Consider the following 27,451-nt stretch of genomic DNA (forward strand, 5'->3'; position numbering starts at 1 on the left):
TGTTCAGTTTCTTTAAAAAACAAGGAGAGTTTTCTCTTTTACCAAGCAAATATACTCACCAGTGAAACCAAACTTCTCCTATAGGTAGGGCAATGCCCACTTTTGGTGTAGGCCAAGGTTTCTGGAAACCCCCGAAATCTTGGTTAGCCCGCTTGTCCTTAAAAGCGACCATTTTGCTGTGGGTGATTCCAGGGCACTGCTGGAAAGTCTTCTATTTCTTTTTTCTTTCCCTCCCAATTTTTTTGGTATGTTCTTCTTGTGCTTTTCCTCTGATCTAAACAATCATTTGTGTGCAGATATGCTTTTCTTTACTCAAACTGAAATCAACTCATCATTTTTGTTTTGTTTTATCTTGTTTACCAGTGAGGTTGAATATTTTAAAACTTTCTGTGAGTCAAACTGAAAAATTATGAGCAGTTTGTAAAATTCCACCTTGATTTACTGAAACAGGCCCATGCCAAAGAAGTAGTGAGTGAAGTGTTGTAAACGTTGAAGGGGACTGCATTCTGTCTCACTTTTATCATTAAGAAGAAGAACACATTTTATGAGATTTAAAAGTATTGTTACACATTTGTAGAGTTAGTTAGCTAAAGGATCTTTTAAGTCGAAGGAAATGAATAATTATGCTCGTATGGACATATTTGATGTTGACTTTAGTTACCTCTTGGCCCAAGTTTCTCAATCAAAGAATGATTTGTTTGTGATGTCTCTTTCTTTATGTAGTCAAGACTATTGTGGCCTGGTGTGGAGTGCCATGAATGACTGGAAGGCCAAAATTCGCACGGTCCCGCCAGCCATCCTCAAACCACAGCGGCTGTGGTCAGGAAAACAGGTAATATGGGCGTTTGATATAGCATTAGACCTGTGGTACTGTGAGTGGTGCCAGTGCCTTGCCTTTCTTTACATTTTGTTTTTGGTATTCTGACTAAGGCCACAAACTAAATGAATGTGTAAAGGAATGTATGAGTAAGGTAGATTTAATGTGTGCGGTTGAGGAAATGAATATAAGTGGACTTGGGTGATGGGAATTGTTTTCAGGCTTTTTTTTTTTCATGGTTGAATGTAAGAGAAAGGCTATTGCTTCAAGAAAGGAAAAAAAGTCTTTCCTTTCTGTATGGAACAAGATGTGAGTTTGTTCCCATGAGGCCCATGAGGTTTTAGTGGGTGGTTGGCAGGTGGCCTGGTGTGGTTTGCTACTTCTTTTCTATCAAACATCTGCTGTCGTAATCTCTCTTCTTCCCTTCTATTCTTTGTAAAAACTAAAATTAAAGATTGTTTTATCAAGTACCTTTGTATTTCTGCTGAGATGTTTCCCTCACAATCCAGGTTGGCTCTAAGCCTATGTCTCCTTATGCGCGATGCGACATCGCTAGCGATGAGCCGTGAGGTGTGTATCCTTATGGGCGATGAGTCGCGAGGTGTGTATCCTTTTGCGTGACAACATCACACGGCTTGTCGATTGGCACTCCTTTGCTACGTATTTTGACCAATGATGATGCTTTAAACCATCACACCCCCTGTCTGTCCAGCGCGACAAGCTCTCAATCGCTTCATGGACCGATCACCGGCGACGGTCGCGTGCCGCTAGATGTCACGTAGTGTGCTAGGAGATGGGTCTTTTATTATCTTACTTGATTGTTTTTGGAGCGGCAAGGACCATGTGTCATATCGCACATAAGGAGACATACTCTAAGGTTTCAGGGTGTAGTATCTCACTTGTAAATTATCTAGAAAGAGTCAGTGAAATGTGAAATGTTTACTCTAATTACAATTATCTTCCTGTTTATTAAATGTGTTTAGATTAGATTAGAGACTGATGGCTGATTACTGTTGGTTATATGGTAAAAGAAGTTTGTATGTTTGTTGAAGAAAGTAGTATTCTTTCAAAATTAAACTCATTACTGTTTATTTTTATTACAGATCATCACTACCATATTGTTGAACATTATACCCAAAGATAAAACACCGCTGAATTTACAAAGCAGGGCGAAAATCCCAGAGAAGGTTTGTTACGTCAAGAGTGGTTTTGTTTACTGTAAAAAAAAAGCTCCATTTATTTTGTCTTTATGTATGCCTATAAGCGTTTGTGTGTGTGATTTTATTTGTTTCTTCTTTTTTTATTCTGTGATACTGACGCAGTTCTTGTACTTTTAGTCTTTTTAGTCTTTGGTCTTTGAAAGATTAGATATTAAATGGAAGGTTTTTCCTGTTAAACTGACAGCTAGTTTATTCATCACTTCTGGTTAGTTCATCACCCACGTAGTTAGATGGGCACAGTGGTTTGGTCTTCTGTTATCATTTTTTCCTTTTGTGACCAACCATTGTCCTAGTTTGGCAGTGGTGCAATGTGACCTTTATCATGCTGAAAAGCTGAAGCACTCCCCTTAAAAAATGTCTATTCTGTTCTTTGGGTGCTGGGTTTTTTAACTTTTTAGCATTCCTTCCTTTGTACCTCATATTTATTTCTGTTTTTTTTTAAGCCTTTTTTATTTTAGCGCACCACCATTGTTTTGTTGATGGGTTGCTCTTCAAGCAAATATTGGTATAGACGATGTTTGCTACTTTGCTTATGTTCTGTTTATTGTTTGTGGTGAGCTGTTCCAAGGGGATACAAGCTGTTGTACACATTTGAGAAAATGCTTTATGATGGCGTGATGGCTCTTTTTGTTCAAAATGAGTACTGTCACAGGAGAATTGGTCGCTTTTAAGCACAAGGGGGCTATCCCGAAAAATGCTGTTTTGAGAAAATCAAAGGTAAAGTTTTTAGACCCTTGTTCAGATTCTTTAAAATACGAGGAGAGTTTTCTTTATAACCAAACAAATGTGCATACCAATGAAATGAAACTTCTCGTATAGGTAGGGCAATGCCCACTTTTGGTGTAGGTCAAGATTTCTGAAAACCCCCGAAATCTGGGATAACCTGCTTGTCCTTAAAAGCGACCAATTGATAAAAGGCCAGATTTAGAATAAATTTTAAGAAAAATGATTATTTTTTTCTTATGTTAAATAGCTCTTTTTATTGAGTAGTTGTTTACATGGCACACTATATTTTTTATTTTAATTATTACTTTAAAGTTTATTATTTTTTGTTTGTTTGTTTGCTGTTGTTGTAATAAGATTCTGGATTGTTTCTCTTGACTTGGGAAATTTTTCCATATTGTCCATTTGTTTTTTATGAGACTTAAAACATTTTGTTTACCAGAACTGGGCCAAGTGGAACCAGGGTAGGACCTTGGGGCCTTTGTCGGGGAACTTGGAGGAGTTAGGAGAGAGCACAGTGATTGTTAGCGAGGGAGAACTCCTGCAGGGTGTGTTGGACAAGGCCCACTACGGACCCTCGGCTTACGGTCTGGTGCATTGCTGCTACGAGGTAAGCTTTGCTGTCCAGTTACTTGCTGCGTATTACATGTCATGAGGAGCGATATTGGTGCTCTGGCTCTCTGAATAAATCTAAATGTGCTTGTTGGACTGGGTTTTTTTTTCTTAATTTAGTATCAGTTGATATGAAAATGATGTCTAAATTGTCTCTCTCTCTCTCTATTTTTTTTTAGTGTTGGTAATTTTATCCTACTAAATTTTAATTTCTTTTTATCGCACTGTTCATTAATTTCTTGTTTCACTGAGAAATAATAACCCTCTATTCTTTTTGCTGACTTTTTTTGTTTTGTGCAAATTAAGTTATTAGTTTTTACACCAGTTAACTAAAGTGCAAAAGACTGCTGCCTACTATACGTTAAAGTTGCTTTGTAGCTATGCTGATGTTCAGCATCATGAAATTGAAGCCACATGAGGGATGATAGCTGTGAAACTTTGAGCTGGGAGGTGTTGCATATTTTCTGCACTGCCAGAATTACAGACATTTTGGATATTTAACTCTTTGCCGCCTCATCTGGCACATTGGTGATGTTTACCACCCAGTTTCTTTGGATTTTCCCCAAAATATGATGCCTTTTCAGTTTTCATGTTATGTTTTATTGATGCAGTCTAATTTGTTGAAGAAATGTTGCAAGAATTAGGTTGCCACCATTCTTGCGGCAAACGTTTGGCTGTTATTGTGTCTATGATTCTATCCCATTGCATTTGTTCCCCTCAGCTGTATGGAGGAGAGGTGGCTGGACTGTTTCTCACCTACCTGGGCCGTCTGTTCACCTCGTTCTTACAGCGTGTCGGCTTTTCTCTCGGTGCTGGGGATATCCTGGTGCAAAAGAAGGTATGTGTCAATTTACTCGTTATCTTTTTTCTTATTTTTTTTCTTATGGTAAATATTTTTTCATTGTGATTTTTTGTGCGCTTGCTTTTGCATATTAAAGATGGTCAAGTTTTGCAATGTAAACACAGAAGTCACTTGGAATTTTTTATGTTTAAATGGGGTTTTGACTTTTAAAAACTAATTGTGGAAAAAAGAATACTGAAAAATATACATTGTTTTTTCTCCTAAAGTATATGTAACTTTGTAACTTTTCTGTTTTATGCAGCAAATAAAGGATACTTTGTTTAGATCTTTTAGCAATGCTGAAAAACATTTGTACCACAGTACGTCCTGAGATTACAGGCATGCCAGTTGTAGAACTTTGCATGAATACTGACAAAATTATTGTTCAGAATAGAATTATGTGCATAAGTTTGATATTGTTTGAATACAGCTACCAAAATGCACTCGAGGGATTTTTCTTTTCTGTTTGGAGCATTTATGTTATGGTTTTTGCCTTTAATCTGGTAAAGTTAAACCTTGGTTTTTATTAATAGGCTAAAGAATTAATCCATCAGAATGTCTACAGCCTGGGTATAAAAGTTTTAGAAAATAACCTTAAAGAGTTTTGTTGTCTTCTTCGAAGTCGTTATTTTTGCTTAGCGTCAGTTGTTATCTGTGTACTAGCGGAAGGGGAAAAAAACTGGGGTGAAAGTTTCCAGCAGGTTACAGAAGGGGATTGATTGTTCATAACAATGGTAAATCAGGAAATTCCTAGTAAGGAACATCTGACACGGGTCTCAGTATTCCGCTATTTAGCTGATTTCTGCTACAGCTTTTCCTCTGCTAAACCGCCACTTTCTGTACATAATCAAGATTGTAAATATTTGGTAAGTGACTCTTACTTGAAATTATCTTCCAAACCCTCAAATTGGTATGAAATAACCTTGCTTTGATAAATTGATAGCTTTTATTTCAGCATTCTATGTTTAAACAGTATTATAGTATAATAACAATGGGTGTCTCGCGAAAATGGTCTTCTGTCGCGATCACGGGGAAAGTTCCTCTTTTTTAAAAATCGATATATTAATTGCTAAAGAATCCATTTTTAATGGAACTTTGTTTTTTTGTTTTTGTAAAAAGTTCTATTTTTGACCTTTCGGTTTCCTTCTCTCTTGTTTGACAGGCCAACAAAAAGAGGAAGTCCATCATTAAAAAGTCTCTGCATCTAGGCAGGGAAGCAGTGAAAAAGGGCTTGGGTTTGAGCGACTGTGAAGTGGATGAAAGACAGCTGTTGTTAGAATTGAAACGTGCTCACTTCGACAAGGGAGGCAGTCGTCTGGCAGAGATTGACATGAGCATGAAGAACGAAACGGACAAAGTGCAAGATGGCATTGCCAAGTAAGACTTTACACCATACCTTTTATTGCAATAATTATTGCACGATCAGTGGTGTGGGTGGTTGGCGGGTGCTCCGGTGCGGTTTGCTCCTTCTCCTCTCCTATCGAACATTTATAGTCCGTATCACTCCTCCTTTTTTGTATTTGTTACTTTCTTGTAGAGCCTCTAATCTTTGGCACTTATATGACCTTATTGTGTTGCAAGTGCCGTAAAACTCTTACTAAAACTAAAACAGATTTGTGGTGAACTGCGTGTTAATTTGTACTTTGTCCAGCTCTCCTCCATGGCTGTTTTAGGCTTGCTCTGATTGATGCACTTGTCACAATTATATTTTAAAAAATGAATAGCTTGAGTACAATATGGTTGTGCGGGTGGTTGAAGGGCGCCACTAGTAGGTCCTACTTCCGTACTTTCCCTTTGTTGTTTCTGTCTGTCCATCTTACTTTTTCCCAGCACTAAATGACCATTCTTGTGTCTACGTACTTCTCTTTACTCAAACAAACAAACAACAAATATGGTTGTTACGCCCGAGTTGTTGCCATAATAGTATTTGTGTCAAAGGGGAGTGGGCTAAAGCATGAAGTGATTTCATGATTGTTTTGAAACAAAACCAACCTGGTGGGTGGATGGCAGGTGCTCTGGTGTGGTTTGCTCCTTCTTTCCTATCAAACATCTGTCGTCCTTGTCTCCCCTTCTTTTTTATGTTTGTTACTCTCTTGTAACACTTCTAATCTTCTGGCACTCAGATGACCTTGTGCAGTTGTGAGCGTAGTAAAACCTCTACTAAAACTAAAAAAGCCAACATTCAGTCAAAATGATACTTTGAAGTAAAGAAGCGAAAGAAATATGCTAAAATGCTTCTTAGAACAATTTAGATACAGAGACAGTCTTATTTATTTAATGATTTGTATAACAAGCTTTTCTAAAATTGTCTGCTTTTTGGTGTATACTGTCTCCTGTAAAAGAAGTCTTTTTTTCATATTTTGTTACTGTGCAGGTGATGCCATGGAATTATGGCTACCTGCACACCCATACAAACGACACCTCCTGACTCCAGGCGTTTTTTCTATATCATAATAGCTTAAAAACACTGTCCAAGAAATCCACCTTTCTAAGACAACCACTTTTCTCCTTCTCCTCAAAAAATGGTAGGCGTCTTTGACAATTTAAACAATATTTGAATACTGAAAAAAATGTCTCCTACTTTCTGTCAGGTGTATCATGCCAGGAGGTCTGGAGAAAGGTTTTCCCGACAACAGCCTTCAGCTTATGGTGCAGTCAGGAGCCAAAGGATCCCCTGTAAGTTGTTTGTGCAGAAAGTACATCATTTTTGCATAATTTGTTTATGATATTGTGTATGCTTGTGAAATAATGTATGCTCCATTGTGAATCAAGTTTCCTCGGCTGTTGGTTGGAGGGTGTCACTGATATGTCTTCCTTTTTTCTTTCACTCTGACATTTGTCTATCAATCTGTCTTAACTATTTATCAGAACTAAAGCAGAGATACTGTGTCCATATGGTTCTCTTTATTTGATGAAACGAACAAGTATCCTCATGTATAGATAAAAGTGTTGTAGTCTTTCTTTTTGAATCATAATTTTAAAATATTTTTTTTTCTTCTTCTTTGTCTCATGTCCTGATTTTGGTCCTGATATTTGATATTTGTAGGTTACGTAAAAATGTGTTGACATGGTACAAATTGTGTTACAAGAAAAAAAGGGGGGGGATTGTTTAGTCAGTGATGATGGTGGTGATGAGCACTCTAATGAATCATATTTCTTTTCCTTTGTGTTTCAGGTAAATTGCATGCAGATTTCATGCCTGCTTGGTCAGATTGAGCTTGAGGGTCGTAGGCCGCCTCTCATGCTTAGCGGCCGGTCGCTGCCTTCTTTTTTGCCGTACGACGTCTCCCCGAAGGCTGGAGGTTTTGTGACGGGCCGGTTCTTGACGGGCATCCGGCCACAGGAGTACTTCTTCCATTGTATGGCCGGGCGAGAGGTAGGTGGCCCAACTTTTGGTATTTTATTTAACCATATCCGTACGCCCTGGGGTCATTTTGTACCCCCCAAGGTTGTATTCTTCACATTTTAGAACTCTTCTAGTACAAAGATCTCTTTGAAACTTTCAGTATTTCTCAAACAATCATTTTGACAGACTGCTATGCAAAGCGTATGGATCGGATTGACGAGTAAATATCCTCTTTGGAAAGTGGTGGCACAGAGTTCCCCATGTCGTATGGATACAATAGTAAGACACAGTGTACGGATAGGGTTAAATAATTTTTTGTCTCATGTCCCTTCTTAGGGTTCTGAATTAGTTATGGATTTATTTCAAATAAGGAATAATCATGGAAATATATATATGGCTTCAAACATTTATAATTGCAATGTAAAGAGAAGATATTTAGGAGGTACAGATAAAATTAAGGGTTGAGCATTTTTTTTTTTCTGGGTGGGCTTACTCTGACTTTTGTGCCTGTATTAGTCTCGCGGAAGATTGAAAGATTGCTTAGTTGTGTGACACACTGGACCGTGGTGTAGGCAAAATTTATTTGAATTTGTTTATAAACGTAAATTGAGGAAGGATACTACAATATTCTTACTCAGAAAAAGGTCATGTATGTAAAATTCTGTCGTGCTTTGGGTGGAAGAACCTGTTGTAAACTTTTCTCAAGGTTCTACATAGGAATTCTACCTCGGAAGATGTTGAACCTGTTTATGTGGTAATACAAGTTGTTTCCTGGAAGTGGGTGTTAGTTTGAGAGTCTTTTCTCTTTTAGTAGCTTGTTTTGAATTGATCATGATAAGAGATATGTGCACAACCTGTACTTATTCATTATGGAAACTTTATTTATCAAATGAGTGCTTTGTGTGATGTGATGTGGGCCAATGGCCTTAAACACTGAATAAACTTACTTACTTACTTTGAACTGATACGAGAGAGACTTTAAAAAACTGATATAAGCTGAAATAAATTTGATTTCTTTTCTAAATTAATAGGGAAAAAAAAGGAGAGTTTGTGATACAAAAGAAAGCTTTTATGGTGATGTGTTTTGGCAAAAATAAATTCAATATTTAACGTGACTTGTATGTAATTCATTAATTGTTCCGACTCAAGTGGTGTCAAGCAAGTGTCTGTGACAGGTGGTTTAGATGGGTGGTCACTAGGGTGTTTCCTTGAGCAAGACACGACAACCCTAGCTCAAAATACAGGGCGCGCACAGTGGCGACTGGCAATGGCATGGTTGTTAATTGTTCTGTACTGGAATAATATTGTGTATTTATGAATGTATTTGTGCATGTGTTTAATTTATGTATGTTTGCCATTATATGACTGTAAATAAAATTGCTCTTCTGGGATCAATAAAAGTGTAATCTATTTATTTAAAATCATGTCACTTCTATGCATTCAGGGTCTGATTGATACAGCTGTGAAGACAAGTCGCAGTGGCTACTTGCAGCGCTGTCTGGTCAAGCATCTGGAGGGAATCACGGTCAACTACGACATGACGGTCAGGGACAGCGACGGAAGCCTCGTACAGGTCAGAGGTCAACTTTTCTCTGTGCTTGGGTATCATATATCCCTTTAACTAGCCCTGTTCTGTTCATCTGTGCCACAACTAAAACAATTATATGTAAGAGCGAATGTCTAAAAGTTCAACTGCTTCTGAAAGCAGCTGGACATGCATCTTGTTACTCTCAAGATTTCTTCAATTATAAGCTGGGCTGTGATTAACATAGATGACTGACATTAAGTTGTGCAGCAGCATCATTGCGAGGAAAGAGAGTACATCAGAGCTGGCATCAGTTGTCCGAATATTACTTTCACATCCTCTAGACACAAAAGAGTGCAAATGCTAGAATGTTGCTGTACTATGATCAAGGAGACTCAAGTAAATGTTTCATAGGAGATTCACCCCCCGGGGCAGTGCTACTGACTGAAGTGTCTTTAGGCCATTCTCAAAAGGGGGTACATAATATCTCGTTTATACACAGTAGAATTGTAAATGGGCTGATTCATCAATGTCATGCTCATAACTGTGCCTGAACTACAACAGGGAACTGCTACTTTTTCTTTCCTAGTCCTTACCATCGTAATTTTCCTCTACTTCTTTTGTATGTTTGTCACACTCTTGCAACCCCGCTATTTCCGGGGTGCCTTGATAGTCGAAGCAGACTTTGTGTTGTTGAAGCTAGAGAGGTGAGCAGACTGTATGGACTTCTTTGACATCCACCCCTTGGCGCTCATATAACCTTATGCAGTTGCGAGCGCCGAAAAACCTCTTCTAAAACTAAACTATTACTATTAGGAGATTCAAGGCATCAGAAAGCCCAAGAGAGTGTTTTGTAATTTAGTGCAGTGAAGTTCTCTCTGGACCAAGTGAATGAATAATATTTATCATGGCTGGAGTGTACGAGATGTTAGAACAAGTTTGTAGGGATTTTGAGGACCAATTGGTCATGATTTTGAGCTTTCTGGAGATAAGCAATGATTTACATGTTCCACCCATAAGATATGTTTGAGACTCTGTAGACAGAGTTGTATTTGATTTCTCGGCTCTACACCTGTTGGAGAAAGGCAGTGAGAAGAAAATTGTCATTTTGCTTCTCTGAGCTACCTTTCTACACAGTGTGGAAAATGAAACACAATATGTGGAGGATTGCACAGATCCTGGAGATTTCAAAGTTTTTAGTTTTCTCAAATAAAATCTTGACAATTGGCCATTTTCTGTAATGTGTTATCATTAATAATCTAGTAGCCTATGAGCATGTGCCATATGGCCCATTTTCTGTACTAAGAGTTCTGTTGCTTAACTCTTTAGACCCTGAGTTATTTCCACCGTTTCCCAGAGTTTTTCTCTACCGTCACCTACGAAACCTAGTGCACTATGTCTCATTATAACCCCAAAAGCTTGCCTCTAACTTCTGAATGGCAGAAACAAAGGCTTAGTCATTACTAATAAACTTGGTTCAGGAATAGTTCCGAAAAACAAGCAAAAACTTTCACTAAATGAAACGAAACAGATGTCACTGGTATCGGATGCGCCAAGCGTCCGATGGGGAATAGGGTTATTACTGCAGGACCCTATGGGGTTTAAAGAGTTAAGCCTGTAACTAGGGCGGGTTTAGTGATTTTTTTAAAACCCATGCATCAGGTTGTTTCTTTAGAGTATTGTAATAATAAGTAAATTTTTATTTCCACTATCCCTCTCATTGTCATTCTGTATGCTTTTCAATGTCCGCAGTTTTATTACGGTGAAGATGGCATAGAACCGGCTCGCAATCCGTACCTCAAGCCAGCCTTGTTGCGTTTCCTGACTCAGAATGTCCACACTCTGATCGACAACTGCTCCGAAAGTCCCTGGCTCAATGCAGATAAAGAGAAGAACATCAAACGCACCTGGAAAAAGGTAATGATGTCCTTTTCTGAAAGTCTAGTGGTTATGCTACCGGACTCGTAATCGTGAGGTTGTGGGTTCAGGGGTTCGAGCCGCGGGCCCGACGTAGTGTCCTTGGGAAAGGCACTTTACACAAATATTCCTAACTTCACCCAGGTGGGAATGGGTACTCAGCGAAAGATCTTGTCAGTATGTTAGTGTTTTAGTGCCTACAAATGGCAACTTGCACTGTATGCTTCTCAGGAAGTTGAGATTGTTTCAGAATGCTATCAGGTCTGCTGGGGTAATAGCGAAGATTGTTAAGCGCATAGAGCTTGCTGTTGAGTGGGAATTTGGGCTGTACAAATGCTATCTTTTATCTATTATTTTCTTGACATTTTCAGACACTTTGTGGTCACAACTTGTTATTTTGTAAGTGGAAAGAGGATCATCTGGATAGTGACATTATTTAATGTCCCTCTTAGAAATACGTATAGGTGGGCAGTATGGAAATTTTACACTCTTTACAACTTTATGGTCCCTTGCCGCAATAATGCGACGATGAAAATTATACTTTTCGATCTCTTGACTCAGTTCTGCGATAGGCTCGAGAAGTCCATTGCACTCACTCTCCTGGCTGGGTGACTAGATTGTATTTGCAAAGTGTTATGGTGGCAAAAATGGAGATTAGCAATGAATAGGTTGACAAACACTAGAATTTTACAAACATCTGTTTATAACAATTTTGCTCAATTCATTATGATTGCATTTAAAAATAGCTTCTATTGAGACCAGGCTTTTTTTTTTTTTTAACATGGAAAAATTTGCAAGCCATTTACAAAAACTGACCCACTTCATTTATAATTGTCCTTGCTCTACAGTCAATCCCTTTTTGTTGCAATCAGTCTCTGTGGTCTGTATATACAATATGCCTACACCATGGCGGTATAAACGTTAGCAGTGAGTGGTTGGCGGGTGCTCTGGTGTCTTTTGCTTCTTCTTTCCTATCCAACATCTATCCTCCTTATCTCCCCTTCTTCTTTTTTATGTTTGTTACTCTCTTGTAACATATGGCCAAGTGTCAGGGATTGTTGTTGTAGTATGAAAACTGATTATGGAGATCTGGTCAAATGAGATGATTTTTGTACCGTTGTTTCTGCAGATTTCCAAATGGATGAAGACTTACAAAGAAGGCAAACAGTTCATCAGAAGAGAGAGCGGCTTTTTGGAGTTTTGTAAGAGTGACGCGGCTCCGCCCATCACATCAGAGGACAAAACGACTTTGGTCACAGAGGGCCGGTGTGTGGGTCGTGCAAAAGGGGCCCAGATTCTCACCGAAGCGTGGGCGAACCTCAATGAGGAGAAAAGAAAGAGGTGAATAGTTAGGAAAAGAATATATCTTACTTGTCGTCATTTCCATTTAAGAATTAAAATTCCATGGGACATTATGGAAAGTTTGTCAGTGATTATCAAAATCTCTTCTTGCCAAACAGTGGTGAATGTTTGATCTGGTCCTTGCTATTCCCCTCCATCACTCCCCCCCCCCCCCCCCCTCTCTCTCTCTCTCTCTCTCTCTCTCTCTCTCCCTCTCCCTCTCCCTCTCCCTCTCCCTCTCCCTTACGTAAGCTCATATACGCAGTTCCACCATGCAGAAGCAAAGAAAGCTTCAAAAGTAATTCTTGGTGTAAATGAACTCACTAACTTTACAAGTACTCACTATCTCACTATGTTTTCTTCCCAGCCTGTGCACCAGGCAGAGCTGCCCCGACCCGGTCATGTCCAGGTACCTCCCTCACTCACAGCCAGATGTCTTTTCAGAGAAACTGAGACATGATCTCAACGTCTACATCAAGAAAGGATTTGAGGAGGTGAGAAAAGTCTTTGTTTTCGTGTTTTCATCTATTTGACGCCCTGCACATTGGTCAAAGTTGGCATTAACCCTATCTGTACGTCGTGTTATACTATCATATCCATACGACGTGGAGAACTTTGTGCCACCACTTTCCAAAGAGGAAATTTATTCACTAATCCGATCCATACGCTTTGCATAGAAGTCTGTCAAAATGATTTTTTGAGAAGTACTGAAAGTTTCAAAGAGACCTTCGTTGTAGAAGTATTCTAAAATGTGAATAATACAACCCCCGGGGTACAAAATGACCCCAAGGCGTACGGATAGGGTCAAATAGGAATATTTATGATTTGCAGTGGGGTTGAATTTACAGGGGTTTGTACTCGCTCATCCAAGCCCTTATTGTTTGGGCAGGTTAGATGGGGCAGACTTGTTCACTCAAAGCTTGTTTGCATCACATAGTTTATTTTTCTGGCCTGATGTCATGCATTTTTTACTTTTACTGTATTTCTATGCCTTTTTGGCAATCTTCAAAACTTGCTAGTAGTAGATTATTATATATTTGATGAAATGTCTTGTACCAATCAGTCTATTGCACAAAATATTAGGTTAATGTAAGTATTAGAAACTGTCCAAAAAATACTGTCTGCTCTGTCTTCAGTTGTCTAAAAAAACGCGACTGATATAGCATTTCTGGATGCAATAAATAACATATTGGAAACATTTCTTCATCCTGATTTTGATATAGACAAATGACTTTATAGATGAATATGTTTTTAGGGAATGTTGACGAGATTACTTTCCTATGTACATTTCTTACAAATGTGTGAAAAATGATCAGAATGTTGTTTGCAGTATAAATGTTGCTCACAGGAGCTGCAAGCAGGGAATACTGCTTTCTTGAATGGGACTCTAGAGCATTGATTTACAAACTACTGGACTGAGTACAGAGAGAGCCTGCCCTTATATGACCTTATGCAGTTGCGAGTGCCGTAAAACCTCTACTAAAACTAAAAACTAAAAGAGAGAGCCTGAAAGCTATTTCCTACTGTTAACAACAGGCCTATTGAGAAATATAAAATTCCCCCATTGTCTGTCCTCCCAGCGGATCTGTTATTCAGCTTACCCTGTCTTGAAACAGTTCTCTTCAGTGGCAGGTGCTCTGGTGTGGTTTGCTCCTTCTTTCCTATAAAAAATCTATCATCTCTATCTCCCCTCCTTCTTTTTTGTGTTTGTTACTCTCTTGTAACACCTCTAATCTTCAGCACTTATTTGACCTTATTGTATTGCAAGTGCCGTAAAACTCTTACTAAAACTAGAAAAGAAAAAAGTGATAAGTGTTACTCAGATTAACAAATGCTCTGGTGTGGTTTGTTTCTTCTTTCCTACCAAGCGTCTGTCATCCTTATCCCTTCTTTTCTTGGTTTGTTGCTCTCTAGTAACACCTCTAATCTTGAGTACTTATACAACCATATTGTGTTGCAACTGCCGTAAACTCGTATTCAAACAAGTTCTGAAATTGTTTACAGGAAGCCTCGAAAATGCGCCAAAAGTTGAATCCCGAGTCTTTCCGAACGGCCATCAACAAGAAGGTGGTGCAGTCTATGGCCCATCCAGGGGAAGGAGTTGGGCTAGTGCTGGCACAGGTAAAGTCTTTTCTTTGTTATAGTGTTGTAAAAAATTTGTGACGCAACTTATTGTCAAATATTTCCTCAACTATCGAACATAAACTCTCCAGCTTTTGCACAGTGACTTGTATCAATTTGTCTTCACAGGTCAATATTTTTGTAAATACCTGTTTACTCTTTTCTAAAAAAAATCCTTAATAAATACTTATAAAAAATCCCAGTGTGTGTTTTCCTCAGATTTTAAAAGGTTTACAGCTGGGACAATTTGGCTTTTAAAAGCAAGTCCGCCATTTTTTTCTAATTGCGAGGCAATGTTTATTGGACGCATGGTTTGAGAACGCTTAGTACAAAAAAAATGTTCACTATAGAATCAATTTTTTGTTACTAGATTTGCCATAAAAAAGTGGTGAGCTGTGACGTAGGCCATATGCGTACGCAATATTAGTGTGAGAAACGGGAAGTGGTGTGAACAATTTCATTTTTTGTGTGAAAGAGATTTGTAGTATTTTATATAAATTTATGAAGAAAAGTCTTTTAATCTAGCCTCAGTAGATGTTGAAAAATATGAATAAGTTTAGACATATTAATACAAACTGCTATGCAAAATATGAATGACATTGATTCACCTGTTCAAGAGATATTTGAGGATAAGTTGCGCCACGAATTATTGTTCTGTTGGGGGTGTCAGTTTCTTTTACTTGTGCCATTATTCCCCACATTTTGAAGAACCATCTCCTCAGTCATTGAAATCTGTGTCCGTCTCATGTGGTAGAAGAAGGAAAACCTTTTGTCTTCTTTTGTGCTTTGTGTAAAACTATTATTTTTTTCATGTAGTTTTATGTTTCAGTGCTCTACCTGGGAATTTATAGAACTTCTTTGATGGGCTGCACTTTTCCCGTCACTTTGGTGTAAATTAAAGATATTTGAGTGGGGGTGTGTGTGTTTAACAATGATGGCAATTCCTTTCTTTTTGAGAAAAATTTTAGTAATTCCTTTCTTTTAGAGAGCTACTTTTCCCCTGTGGATTCTCAAGGGTGGTTGACTAAAGGTTCAACTCATATTGCAGTTGTTGTAATAATAATAATAATAATAATAATAGATAGCCTATGTATAGTGCAAATCCCCGCTCAACAGCAAGCACTTTGCGCTTCACAATCTATGTATCTTTGTACATGTGGCCAATTGTCCTACACAGGCATTTTGTACCCCTCGGGGCAGTGCCACTGACTGAAGTGTCTTTAGGCCATTCCCAAAGGGTGGGCATTTCTCGTTCAAGCATAGTAGAATTGTAAATGGGCTGATTCATGTCACCCTCATAACTGTGCCTGATCTACAACAGGGAACTGCTGCTTTTTCTTTCCTGATCCTTACTATTGTCATTTTCCTCTACTTCTTTTGTATGTTTGTCACTCCCTTGTGACCTGCTATTTTGGGGTGCCTTGATAGTCGAAGCAGACCTTGTGCTGTTGAAGCCAGAGAGGTGAGCAGTCTAAGTCTGATTCCCTGTAAAGACTTAAAGACTTCTCTGTTGACACCCACCCCTTGGCGCTCATATGACCTTATGCAGTTGCGAGCGCCGTAAAACCCTGTACTATAAAAAAAAAAGAAGGCATTTTGTCCTTTGGTTTTCAGGCACTTGTATTAAGATACCCTTTGATTATTTATACTGCTTTGTTGTTTCAGTTTATCGATTTTTTATTTAGAACTTTGCCTTGGCAGGCATGGATAGTCATCCTGGGCGGATTTTTTACTTTGTTGTTATTTCTGGCTTTCCTCAGTCCATCGGTGAGCCGTCGACGCAGATGACGCTCAACACTTTCCACTTTGCCGGTCGCGGTGAGATGAACGTGACCCTGGGAATTCCTCGGCTGAGGGAGATCCTGATGACGGGAAGCCAGACCATCAAAACTCCGTCGATGGACATCCCGGTGCAGGCTGGTGAGGTGGCCAGGACCAAAGCCCAGTGGCTGCAGCGACACCTCAACATGGTCACTTTGGACCAGGTACAGATACTTGATGAAATAATGCTGTGCACAGAGGGTGTGGTTGGTGACTGCTCTGGTGTGGTTTGCTCCTTCTTTCTTATCAAACATCTATGGTCCTTATCACTCCTCCTTCATTTTTGTTTGTTTGCTGCTCTCTTGTAACACTTCCAATCTTTGGCACTTATATGACCTTATTGTGTTGCAAACGCTGTAAAACTCTTACTAAAACTAAAACTGTGCACAGCATATTGTGATGTTTTACGCTGCTTAAACATAATCTTGGCATTTAGGAGATGGGCTGCTTCAGCTCAGGGCCAACCCGGCCCAAGTAAGATGCAACTACAACGCCCCAACAGACAAACAACAGGCACACTTGGTGAAAATCTTTCCCACTCGTGAGTCAAACTCACACCTTCTGCATACAACCGTCAAGATATATATCGATACCGCTATATCATACTGAACGCTTGTGAACAGTATTTTATTTCTCCTCCTTTTGCTGAAAAAGCTTGTTGCGTGAAAATGTAACTAGTAAATTGATATTCTCTATATGCTTGAAAATTATACATTTACATTTGAAATGGGACTTGATATCCTGTTATATGTTGATTTCACTCCCATTACTCTTCTCACTGTAGCTGGCTCAGATGTTTCTAACAATCATGAATATATTTGTAATAATTGTTGGCTGTATTTGTTTATTCTTTTTCTTTCTCTCTCCAGTTACTGCAGTCTCTCAGGGTCAGAATAAGTACCAGGAGATCTAACAGGTGAGTTAGGCCATGTCCAGATTGTCCCTATTTGTTTTGTCTTTCTGTTGTTTTTTTAAAATTATTTTTTTTAAGATAGTTTACTCTGCAATGGAGACCAGTAAAACCCCGCGGGGCGGTGCCACTGACTGAAGTGTCTTTAGGCCATTCCCAAAGGGGGGACATTTCCCGTTCTAATGCACAGTAGAATTGTAAATGGGCTGATCCAACAAATGTCATACTCATAACTGTGCCTGAACTGCAACAGGGAACTGCTGCTTTTTCTTTCCTAATACTTACTATCGTCATTTTCTTCTACTTCTTTTGTATGTTTGTCACACTCTTGTGACCCGCTATTTCCGGGGTGCCTTGATAGTCGAAGCAGACTCTGTTCTGTTGAAACTAGATAGGTGAGCAGAGTAAGTCCGATTCCCTGTAAGGACTTCTCTGTTGACATCCACCTCTTGGCGCTCCTATGACCTAATGCAGTTGCGAGCGCCGTAAAACCTCTACTAAACTAAAACGGAGACCAGTAATATTTTTTTACCTATAAGAAATTTTTCTGGGTCTCAATTGCATACATATATAGAAGTTTTTAGAAACTGGAACTTTTTTTCTCCCTAATTATGTTTCATGTTCATTAAAATTTGCTATTTTTATTTTCTTGCAGTGGGAACCAGAAATTAATTGAAGCCAAATTTAAGTTTCTGCCACAGCGAGACTTTTCAAACTTCACTAACTTATCGCCGCGGGCCATCGTGAAGTACATCGTGAAGAAGTTCATACCACGGGTCAACGCCAGCATCCAGAAGGAAAGGAAACTCCTGGAACAGTCATCGTATGTTCACGGGCACATTATTTTCTCTTTGTTCTTGATATGTAATAACACCGTAGTGTACAAATTTATCCCTGAGCCCACTCTGATTATCCACACAAGAAATCTTTTGTTTCCTGACAGTTCGTGTTTTTAATTTGATGTTTCAACGTGTGTTGCTGGTAGCTGAAAAAAGTTGTCATACCTGTGACAGTGTCAGGGAACCCACTCAACCTGGGAAATGGGGAAAAGAGAGGTGTTTCATTGGTATGTTGCGATGCACAGTGATCAAAGGCTTGTGACATGTCTGCTTGGTTTTTTTTGTTTTTGCAAAAGTCAAGCTGACAGCAAATAACGCCTCCCCCCCCCGCCCGCCGCCACCACCAACGCAATCTTCCTTTAGGTTTCATTAATGATCATTGCTTTAAAAGTTTATCTTCTTTTAACTATATTTATGGTAGCCCTCTCTGATTTCATAAATGATAAACTCTTTTCAAAGTACATCTTTCTGTTAACAACATTGATCACAGCAAAATGTTTTGTTTTCTTGGGCAGACTGTTGAGTCGTGGGAAGATGAGAAGATCGGGCGCTGACTCTGAGAACGATAGTCCAGAGGAGACGACCACGCACCGGCCCGAGGAGGAAGATGATGTGGAGGTGGAGCCCAACGACGGGGACATGAGCGCTGTGAAGGAACACCAGCGACAACTTGACACGCAGGAGTACGAGGGCGAGGATGAGGAGAGGAATGCTGTCATTGGTCAGGCCCAAGGTAATAAATGAAGGCGTTGAAGAAGACCTCTTGATGGGTGTGCTGATTGGAGAGAAAATTGAAGCATTTGCTTCTCTCTTCCCACCTCTTATTTATTACTTCTCTAGTTTCAGGGTCTTGAATATTAGGATCTCCCTCTTCCTCTCTTGTTTATTACCTATCTAGTTTCATGATCTTGTGTGTGAAGTTGAGTATGTAGCTTCTTTATCATCATCAATATCATGCCTCTCTCACTCGTTTCTGGGATAATGGCCACCAACACAAGAGCTCTCTATTTCCTTCTGTCTTACGCTTTAGTCTCCATCTCTGTCCTGCTGTGTCCCATGTTTTATAGCCTGGCAGTTCTTCGACGCAGGCTCCTACACACATGATACAAAGCCTGCTCTTCTCTGGTGTTGACCAGATGACAAGGACATGTAGGTACCTGAGGGAGGCATTGCGCTGCCAAAAGCGAAATGCTCGCAGCTAAAGGGATTTGAAAACAACAACATCCCTTGTTTTAGGTCAAGTCTAAGTCCCTGTACCTAGTACTCTTTGGCCTTCTTCGCTTTCTTTCAATGTGGATTCGATCTTAAGACTGACTCACTGAGAATTGTTTATAGTAAGTAGCTTGCTTACAAGCACAATAATGGCTGTATTCAGAACAGATCAGTAAGATAGTTGCAGTGGAAAGAAGCAGACAGAGCTTACACCTATCACCCTCATCTCTTAGGTTTTTTAACATTTGTTTTTGTTTTCTTTTTTGTGTGATTGTTGTTTTTGTTTGTTGTTGTTTTTTGCTTGATTAATTTTTAAATTCACTCAACATATCGGTTGTATAAGTTCTTTGTTAGTTGATTGTTTATTTTTTGTAACAAATATATACCCTTTATTTTTCAGATGTGTGTAGCGGTATACATTTATACCCTTCATTTTCAGACGTTTACCAATTCCTGTGTGTTTTGTTGTTTCACTTATTATATATATTTGTACTTTTCTGTAGATTTCCTAATTTTCCCCTAAAGATTTTAAAAAATGTGTGCGTTTCATCAGATGAAGATCTTGTTGTGGAGGTTGATCCAGCGGATCAAGCAGAAGAAACGGATCAGCTGACCAGTAAAGAGGATGGTGAGGGCAGTAGTGAGGAGGAGGCTGAAATGACTGGGACCCTCAGCAAAGTGGACAAAGATCTCAAGACAGAGGTAAGAAGTGGTGCAGATTAACTGTCGCTGTGAGTTAAAATCTTTCACAATCGGAGATGAAGTGGGAAAGAAGGCGATGGCAATAGGAAGGCCACTGTGGACCTGGAGAAGTCACAACGTGATGTACAGAAAAGTGGAGAGACATGGAACAATGTTTAACTCTTTATCACTGAGGGGGGTAAACCCACTACGCCGGGGCTCTTTCTTTGGTACTAAATCTAAAAATTACAAAAACGTAATTAAATGGGTCATTAAATCTGGACTAGGAGCCTATTTTGATAATTCTTCATCTAATGAATACACTTCTTGTATAAGAGCCGATAAGTAATTTGATGTCAAAGCCGTCGTAAAGGAATGTGCCCGAGACGCTGTTAGCGGCTCATTGGCAGAGGGGTTCCGACCACGAGCTGCTGGGAACGGCTTGCCAGAGATAAAGAGTTAAAAAAACAAACTAGCCCAACATAGGGAAAAACGGAAAATGTTTGTCTGTGGCCTATGGTATACTCTTGTTCAGGATTAGAAAGGTAATGATGACACATTAGCTGTCTCCCTGTGTGGGCCAAGGTGGTGGTGGGAGAGGTTGATGTAGAGGGTTTCATGGCAAAGCCCATAGAGTCTTAAGATTCTCAAATTGACTATATTAAAGTAAAACAGTTATATAATTGTCTGTAGCATTGCAGTTATAATGATACAAATATGTTTTGAAACAACTAGGGAAATGGTTTACTTTACTTTACTTTACTTTTCCGATCCAGCGGCCATTTGGGTTATTAGGGAAATGGTTCAAGACAAGTTTCATAGCTTGTGGCTTGAAGCCAGGATGGGAAATAGACGAAATGCATACAATTTTTGTCAATTATTTAAACTGTTCCAGTCTTACATGCCTTCAGTTTCTCAATCATAACTTAACACTATAATCTATGAACATTGCCCCTTTTCTATCCTAATATATCTGTGTAGTTTCAAAATGACCTCCTATCTGCACTTGTAATATTTCATAGTTGCAACTCTCAAGTCTGTTGATTTCAAGGCAGAAGAAGTTATTTTGTTTTTTGTTGTTTACTTTTCAAGGCACTCAGTCATGATTCAGTGGAGGATTTCAAGTTTTCCAAGAAATTCCGTTGGTGCACTCTGACGTTTAAGGTGAGTATTGAGAATGTTGTCTCTGTCCCTTTTTATTCATTTTGTTCAGGGGAACTTGGAAATGATTGTAAAATACTTTTTTTCTGTTCTACTTCTTTCCTATAAAAAATCTTTCTTCTTTATCTCCCCTCCTTCTATTTTGTGTTTGTTACTCTCTTGTAACACTTCTTATCTCCGGCACTTATATGACCGTATTGTGTTGCAAGTGCTGTAAAACTCTTACTTAAACTAAAAAGAAAAGTTCTTGGATGGGCTGTTGTCTCCGCCTGAGAACCCATCCATTGGGAGGCAAAAGAAAGGCAGGTTCTTTGGCAGGCCAGGTTCTTCAGGGGATTTCTATGGGGTCATCTCAACTCTTGCCTGTTTGTTTCCCTTGCTTATCAGCTGATGAAATAATAACCCATAGACAATACTGGTGCTCAAGGTAAGATGAAGGGGTTTGGTTGTAGTTGCTTTGGTCTGGTTTTGGTAAAAGATGAACCAGCAATGACATGTGCTCGTGTCTATAGGTGTGTGTTAAAGGGACATTCGCTTTCAATATATTAATGGTGGGATATTCTGTTCCTCTCTGAACGTGGGTGGTTGGTGGGTGCTCTGGTGTGGTTTGCTTCTTCTTTCCTATCATATGTCTATCGTCTTTATCTACCCTCCTTTTTTGTGTTTGTTACTCTCTTGTGACATCTCTAATCTTCGGCCCTTATATGACCTTATTGTGTTGCAAGTGCCGTAAAACACTTACTAAAACTAAACCTCTCTGAATGTTTAGAAGAAAAAAAAAATGTTTTTCCCTTTGTTGACTGAAATTTCCATATATGTGACAAATAAAATGGCATTTTGTTTCTCTCTCTCTCCCTCAGTACGACCACCACCAGCTTCAGCTGGACGTGCAGAGGTTGTTTGAGCGGGCGGTCAAGAGTTCGGTGCTGCACAGAGTCACCGGCATCAACAGGGCGTTCTTGTCGGAGGTCCGGAAAGACATGGAACCGGAGCTGCACCTGAAGACGGATGGGATCAACATCCAGGTCTGTGTGTGTGTGGGGGTGGGGGGTGTGGAGAAGACTGTTTCCTCTAGCATTAGCACAGTGGTTCTTATGTTTCCTATAGCACAGTGGTTCTTAACTCTTTAAACCCTGAGTTTTTTCCACCGTTTCCTGGAGTTTTTTCTACAGTCACCTAAACCTGGTGCACTATGTATCATTATAACCCCAAAAGCTTGCCTCCAACTTTTAATAGCAAAATCAAAGGCTTTGTCATTACAAAAAAAACCTTAGATCGGGAATAGTTCTGGAAAACTAGCACTAAATGAAACGCAACAGTTGTCACTAGTGTTGGATGCTATAAGCGTCCGATGGGGATCAGGGCTATTACCACCGGACGCTCCCAGCGTTCGATGCGTCCGATGGGGTTTAAAGAGTTAACTTTGTTGGATGTACTGAACCCTGCAAGTTTCATACATTCACCAAACCCTTTGAGATGGGCAAACGGAACACACACACATACCCACAGGATAAGAGTAGGCTTGGGACACCACTCGAGCTAAATTCAAAATTAATTCCTACCACACTGAAAATCCTTTATGTGTCCCGTGCGCAGTTGTGAGCACCCTAAAACACTTACCTTACCACCTCCTAAATAAGTTGTTTCAACGATACTGAACGTCGTGTTTACGATTCTGTTTTGAATGAATTGCAGGAAATGTTCAAGTATCCGGACATTTTGGACCTGAACCAGTTGCACTGTAACTGCATCCACACCATGGCCAGCACCTACGGGATTGAAGCCGCCTACAGAGTAGTGATCAGGGTAAGTGGGGGTTGGTTAAGCTTATTTCTGATTCATGGCTTTCAGATTGTTGAAAATATATGAAGTGACGGGGTTGAATTCTTCCTGTGTCCCTTCCTTTTGCGAATTGGTAACCTGTTGCTTTATTCTCTTTATATTGTGCTTCTATTTTAAAAAACAGGGGCGGAGACCATGTTTGTGGCTGCCCTTCATTACGAATTTGGCGGATTTGTTACGATTTTTATTCTATTTTAACAAAATATGACCGTAATACCCCTGATTCTGATTTTTAAAAATTTCGGCTGCCCCAACCCACTGCGGTGTGAAAGGGGAGAAATAGTACCTGACCTGTACTGTCACTACATCAGGTGCAGTTCTCTAACTTTAACAGTAGGCTATTAACCCTATCCGTACGTCGTGTTTTGCTATCGTATCCATACGACGTGGGGAACTCTGTGCCACCACTTCCAAAGAGGAAATTTACTCGTTAATCCGATCTGTACGCTTTGCATAGAAGTCTGTTGAAATGATTTTTTGAGAAATACTGAAAGTTTCAAAGAGATCTTCGTACTTGAAGTATTCTAAAATGTGAAAAATACAACCCCGGGGGGTACAAAATGACCTCAGGGCGTAGGGATAGGGTTAACATTCTCTTTGCATTGAGCCCTTGTTGTTGCACAGTGCCACTCTGCCCTTAAGAAAACGGCAGACTTCACAAATTCCAGAGCCAAGATTAAGACAAACATTAGACTGACAAAGTGTAAAAAAAATTTCTACCCTTTTGTGTCGTGGGTGACAGCCTAGGCGAGTGAGAGAATTAAAAAACCCCAGAATCATTGTTTGATAATTGCAACAATTAGCTACGGTGGATGCATGGATGATGTGTTGTGATGCGTAATCAGGATCAAAGGTTTGTGACATATTCTCTAGTTCCAAAGGTTTCTTCAAGCAATAATATCCTTTCACCTCCTTTCCTGCTCTCTAGCAATGTTTTGTCGTCTGCTTTAGTCTCCTCTTTCTGCCCCCACTCCCTCACCTCCTTTGCCCCCTTCCTCTGGGCTCCTGGCTTTTGCAGCCTTTCTACTGCTGCTCCTTGGCTCCTTCTTACTGCTGTCTTTCAGCCACACCCCCGATCTTCTGGTAGGAAAGATGTACACCTAGCCTTCTTGGACAAGGGCGAAAAATCTTGGAGGTCCCGTGTGCAAGTTGCGCATGTTAAAGATCCCTTGGTGGTCTAGAATCGATGAGAGTCAGCTTCGGCCGCTACCTGGGCAAAATTCAAAATATCCTACCAACTGAAAAAGTTTAATGTGTCCCGCGCGCTCATATGATCTTATGCAGTTGCGAGCGCCAGAAAACACTTAACAAAAAAAGAAATTGAACAAAAACCTAGCCTAATTCTTTCAGGATATTAACGGAAGCTCTCATGTTCATTCTCCTTCTTTTTTTGTGTGTCTGTGGCAGGAGATCCAGGATGTGTTTGGAGCGTATGGCATCACGGTGGACTACCGCCACCTGTCTCTGCTGGCCGACTTCATGACGTGCCGAGGCGAGTACGACGCTTTCAACAGACGAGACATCAACTACAACACCTCACCGCTGCAGAAGATGACCTTTGAGACGACCATGAACTTTCTGCTGGATGCTTGCCTCTCAGGAAGTGTGGACACCCTCAAGTCTCCCAGCGCTCAGCTGGTGATGGGAAGACCCATGGGTGTGGGCACTGGCAGTTTTGAGGTGCTGGACCCCCAGTGAAATAATGCTCTTTTTGTACGAAGAGAGATGTTAGTGTGATATCATGAGTAGGTTATTGTGAAAGTTATCAGTTACTAAATAGAAGGGCTGACATCGTCCTAATCTGTATATATGCCCGTAGTTGGCCTTCCTGTTGCTTTGTGCTGTTATTGCTAGCAGCGATTTGGTTACAACAGTGACTTCTTTGCCCTTTTCCTGTCAAGAGCGCCACTGTTTCATTGTCTTCCATTTTGTCACGTTGCCTCCCAACTTTAAGTGACTACCAAAGTCATTCTACCTATTACATCTCCCCCCTCTCCATTAAAGTTTTTTCCAATTGTGGTCTTATTTACTTTCTTATATCTGCATGGCCTTTACGTGGATCTACCAAGAGATCTATTATTTGAGGTCTTGATAGATTTCACTCACATAGACTATTTTCTCAATCATGGTCCTCAGTGTGCTTTAAGAATCTGTAAGAATAAGGCACAGCACCAAGTTTAAGTGTTTAATCTTGCACTTTTTGTGGTTTGACAGACTTCTGTCTTGTCCCTTTGCTGAATTTGAATCTCGTGGTTCTCTCTATATCCAGGTCTTATGTAATTTTGGAACATTAGATACTCTTTACTTACACCTCAGTGACCAGCTGTCCTCTAGTCAGCAGACCGATCAGGACCATGTCTGTCAACTTTGCTTTCTAAGAAAAAGGTGTGCCCATCTCTGAGATCTTGGAATTATGTTCTGAAGTAACTTATGTGTGCCTAGTAAACAATCAAAGAATGTGTTTAGTTCTTTTTGCAAATATTTAAAGAACATGGATTGACACATCCCACTTTCTTCTTCTTTTTTGTCTAACATCTATTGTCGTTATCCCCCCTTCTTCTTTTTTATGTTTGTTACTCTCTTGTAACACCTCTAATCATCTGGCGCTCATATGACCTTATGCAGTTGCGAGTGCCGTAAAACCTCTAATCTACTAAAACTTTTAAAAAACGACATCCCACACAGCCTATTCAATTCCCAAACAACGCTGGCCCTAAAAAAGAAGGGGGGGGGGGGGGTTACTTGTTGGTTGCCGCTTAGTTTTTTTAACTTATTTGTTTTACAGTATTTCATACTGTTTCCATTATGATTTTGTGCCAATATGCCTGCTCTGCATAGAACTTTAGATTATTTTTTGTTGTTTTCCTTGCCAGTGCAGAGAAGGTTGGAGCTTGATTTCTTTATTTGTTGGCTCTGACTCACAAAGTTTTTCCTTGTTTTTGAAGTGTAATTATATAATTATTGACTTTGCATGTGCGAGATGGAGGAAGAGGGCAGGAGCGGAGAAGATGTTATGAAAGAATGATGGAGAAAAAGAAGGAAATAATTATTTGTTTTATAAATGTACATACCTATGTAATTTAATGTAAATGTTTTTGTTCTTGCAGAGCATGTTGCCCACCTGTTGAAAATACATTATTGGTGTTAAGAATGTGTATTAAAGTAGATATATATGATTGTCATGGTTAAACTTGAAATTGGGGAAGACAGGTGATTCTTTTTGTGGTGCTCCTGGAGTAGAGTTCACTATTTTCCTTGTAAACACTGATGCTTTCGTAGCATAGAATATTTCTTTCCCCTTTTAAAAAGTATAAGTGAGTGAAATAAGTAAATGTTACTTTATGGGAAAATGTTTTATGTCTCTGAGACAATGAATTTATCACCATGTGCTGTCTTTCTTGGAAATTTGTTGGATATTTCCAGACAATAAATATTGTTCAAATTTTCATGCACCTTTGTTCACGCTATGTTTGCCTTTATTGCTGAAGCATTTTGGAAAAAGTCAATAAAGTTATTGTGCAAACCATTGAATGTTGTTCTATTTGAATATCTAACTATCTGTTTCTGTTTTGAAGCACGGAAAATATGAGCCTTGGAATGATTGGAAATGGAAGGAAAGTTCATAGCAGCCAAGACCACGTAACGACCGAAAAAAAAAATTTTCCTCTCTAAAATTGTCTCCTTTCACCTTCTTTCCTCCTCTCTACCAATGTTCTATCGTCTGCTTTCGTCTCCACTTTTTGCCCCCACCCCTCACCCCCTTTGCCCTCTCCTCTGGGCTCCTGACTCTTTCTGCAGCCTTTCTACTGTTACTCCTTGGTTCCTTCTTACTGCTGTCTTTCAGCCACACCCCTGATCTTCTGGTAGGAAAGACTACACCTACCTGTAGGAGAAGTTTGGTTTCATTGGTGTGTATATCTGTTTGGTAATAGAAAAAACTCTCCTTGCCTTTAAAAAAAAAACTGAACAAGGGGCAAAAACTTTACCTTCGATTTTCTCAAAACAGTGTTTTTCGGGATAGCCCCCGTGTGCTTAAAAGCGACCATTTGAAAGATGCGTCTCTAGTTGTGGCAGTGCTTTTCTAACAGCTGCCCAAGATAATATGACTGACAAAAACTATTCACTGTGCAAAATTAGTTTCTGAAAGAAGTAGGTCTGCCCATAGCTACGTCATATTATATATAGAAAAAAAAGAAACATGCGTAGATTAGACACTGGTTGTTTTTCACCTAGATATCAGTTCAAATTTTCAAAATCTTGAACACATGTAAGTGTATCTGTAACTTAAATACATCTAGACCAACTTTACCACGAGGCTGAGTAACTTTCATCACAGGGATCATGTGACCTTCTTAGCTCGTTGAGGACATCTGCATTCTGGTTATTTGACAATGCTTAAGGACATGCTGTTTTAGGGCACTTGTTTGTGGTTGGCGGGTGCTCTGGTGTGGTTTGCTCCTTCTTTCCTATCGAACATCTATCGTCCTGATCTCTCCTCCCTTTTTATGTTTGTTACTCTCTT

At 39.6% G+C, this 27,451-nt stretch overlaps 1 protein-coding gene across 1 annotated transcript in view; it reads left to right on the forward strand.

Annotated features, from left to right (window-relative positions):
• Positions 1-25,515, forward strand: part of LOC101857654 (DNA-directed RNA polymerase I subunit RPA1) — a 42,115-nt gene extending 16,600 nt beyond the window's left edge. The window contains exons 15-35 of the mRNA XM_005101493.3: positions 724-832; positions 1,921-2,004; positions 3,203-3,370; positions 4,094-4,210; positions 5,376-5,590; positions 6,805-6,889; positions 7,389-7,589; positions 9,004-9,132; positions 10,837-11,001; positions 12,131-12,342; positions 12,710-12,836; positions 14,347-14,463; positions 16,224-16,448; positions 17,154-17,200; positions 17,850-18,017; positions 18,549-18,766; positions 19,799-19,947; positions 21,019-21,090; positions 21,948-22,112; positions 22,783-22,893; positions 24,337-25,515. Of these exons, the coding sequence (XP_005101550.1) occupies positions 724-832; positions 1,921-2,004; positions 3,203-3,370; positions 4,094-4,210; positions 5,376-5,590; positions 6,805-6,889; positions 7,389-7,589; positions 9,004-9,132; positions 10,837-11,001; positions 12,131-12,342; positions 12,710-12,836; positions 14,347-14,463; positions 16,224-16,448; positions 17,154-17,200; positions 17,850-18,017; positions 18,549-18,766; positions 19,799-19,947; positions 21,019-21,090; positions 21,948-22,112; positions 22,783-22,893; positions 24,337-24,627 (3,175 nt within the window). The 3' untranslated portion in view covers positions 24,628-25,515. The remainder of the gene's footprint in view (positions 1-723; positions 833-1,920; positions 2,005-3,202; positions 3,371-4,093; positions 4,211-5,375; positions 5,591-6,804; positions 6,890-7,388; positions 7,590-9,003; positions 9,133-10,836; positions 11,002-12,130; positions 12,343-12,709; positions 12,837-14,346; positions 14,464-16,223; positions 16,449-17,153; positions 17,201-17,849; positions 18,018-18,548; positions 18,767-19,798; positions 19,948-21,018; positions 21,091-21,947; positions 22,113-22,782; positions 22,894-24,336) is intronic.
• Positions 25,516-27,451: the final 1,936 nt, after the last annotated feature.

Source organism: Aplysia californica, unplaced genomic scaffold (assembly GCF_000002075.1).
Source record: "Aplysia californica isolate F4 #8 unplaced genomic scaffold, AplCal3.0 scaffold00285, whole genome shotgun sequence".
Taxonomy (NCBI): domain Eukaryota; kingdom Metazoa; phylum Mollusca; class Gastropoda; order Aplysiida; family Aplysiidae; genus Aplysia; species Aplysia californica.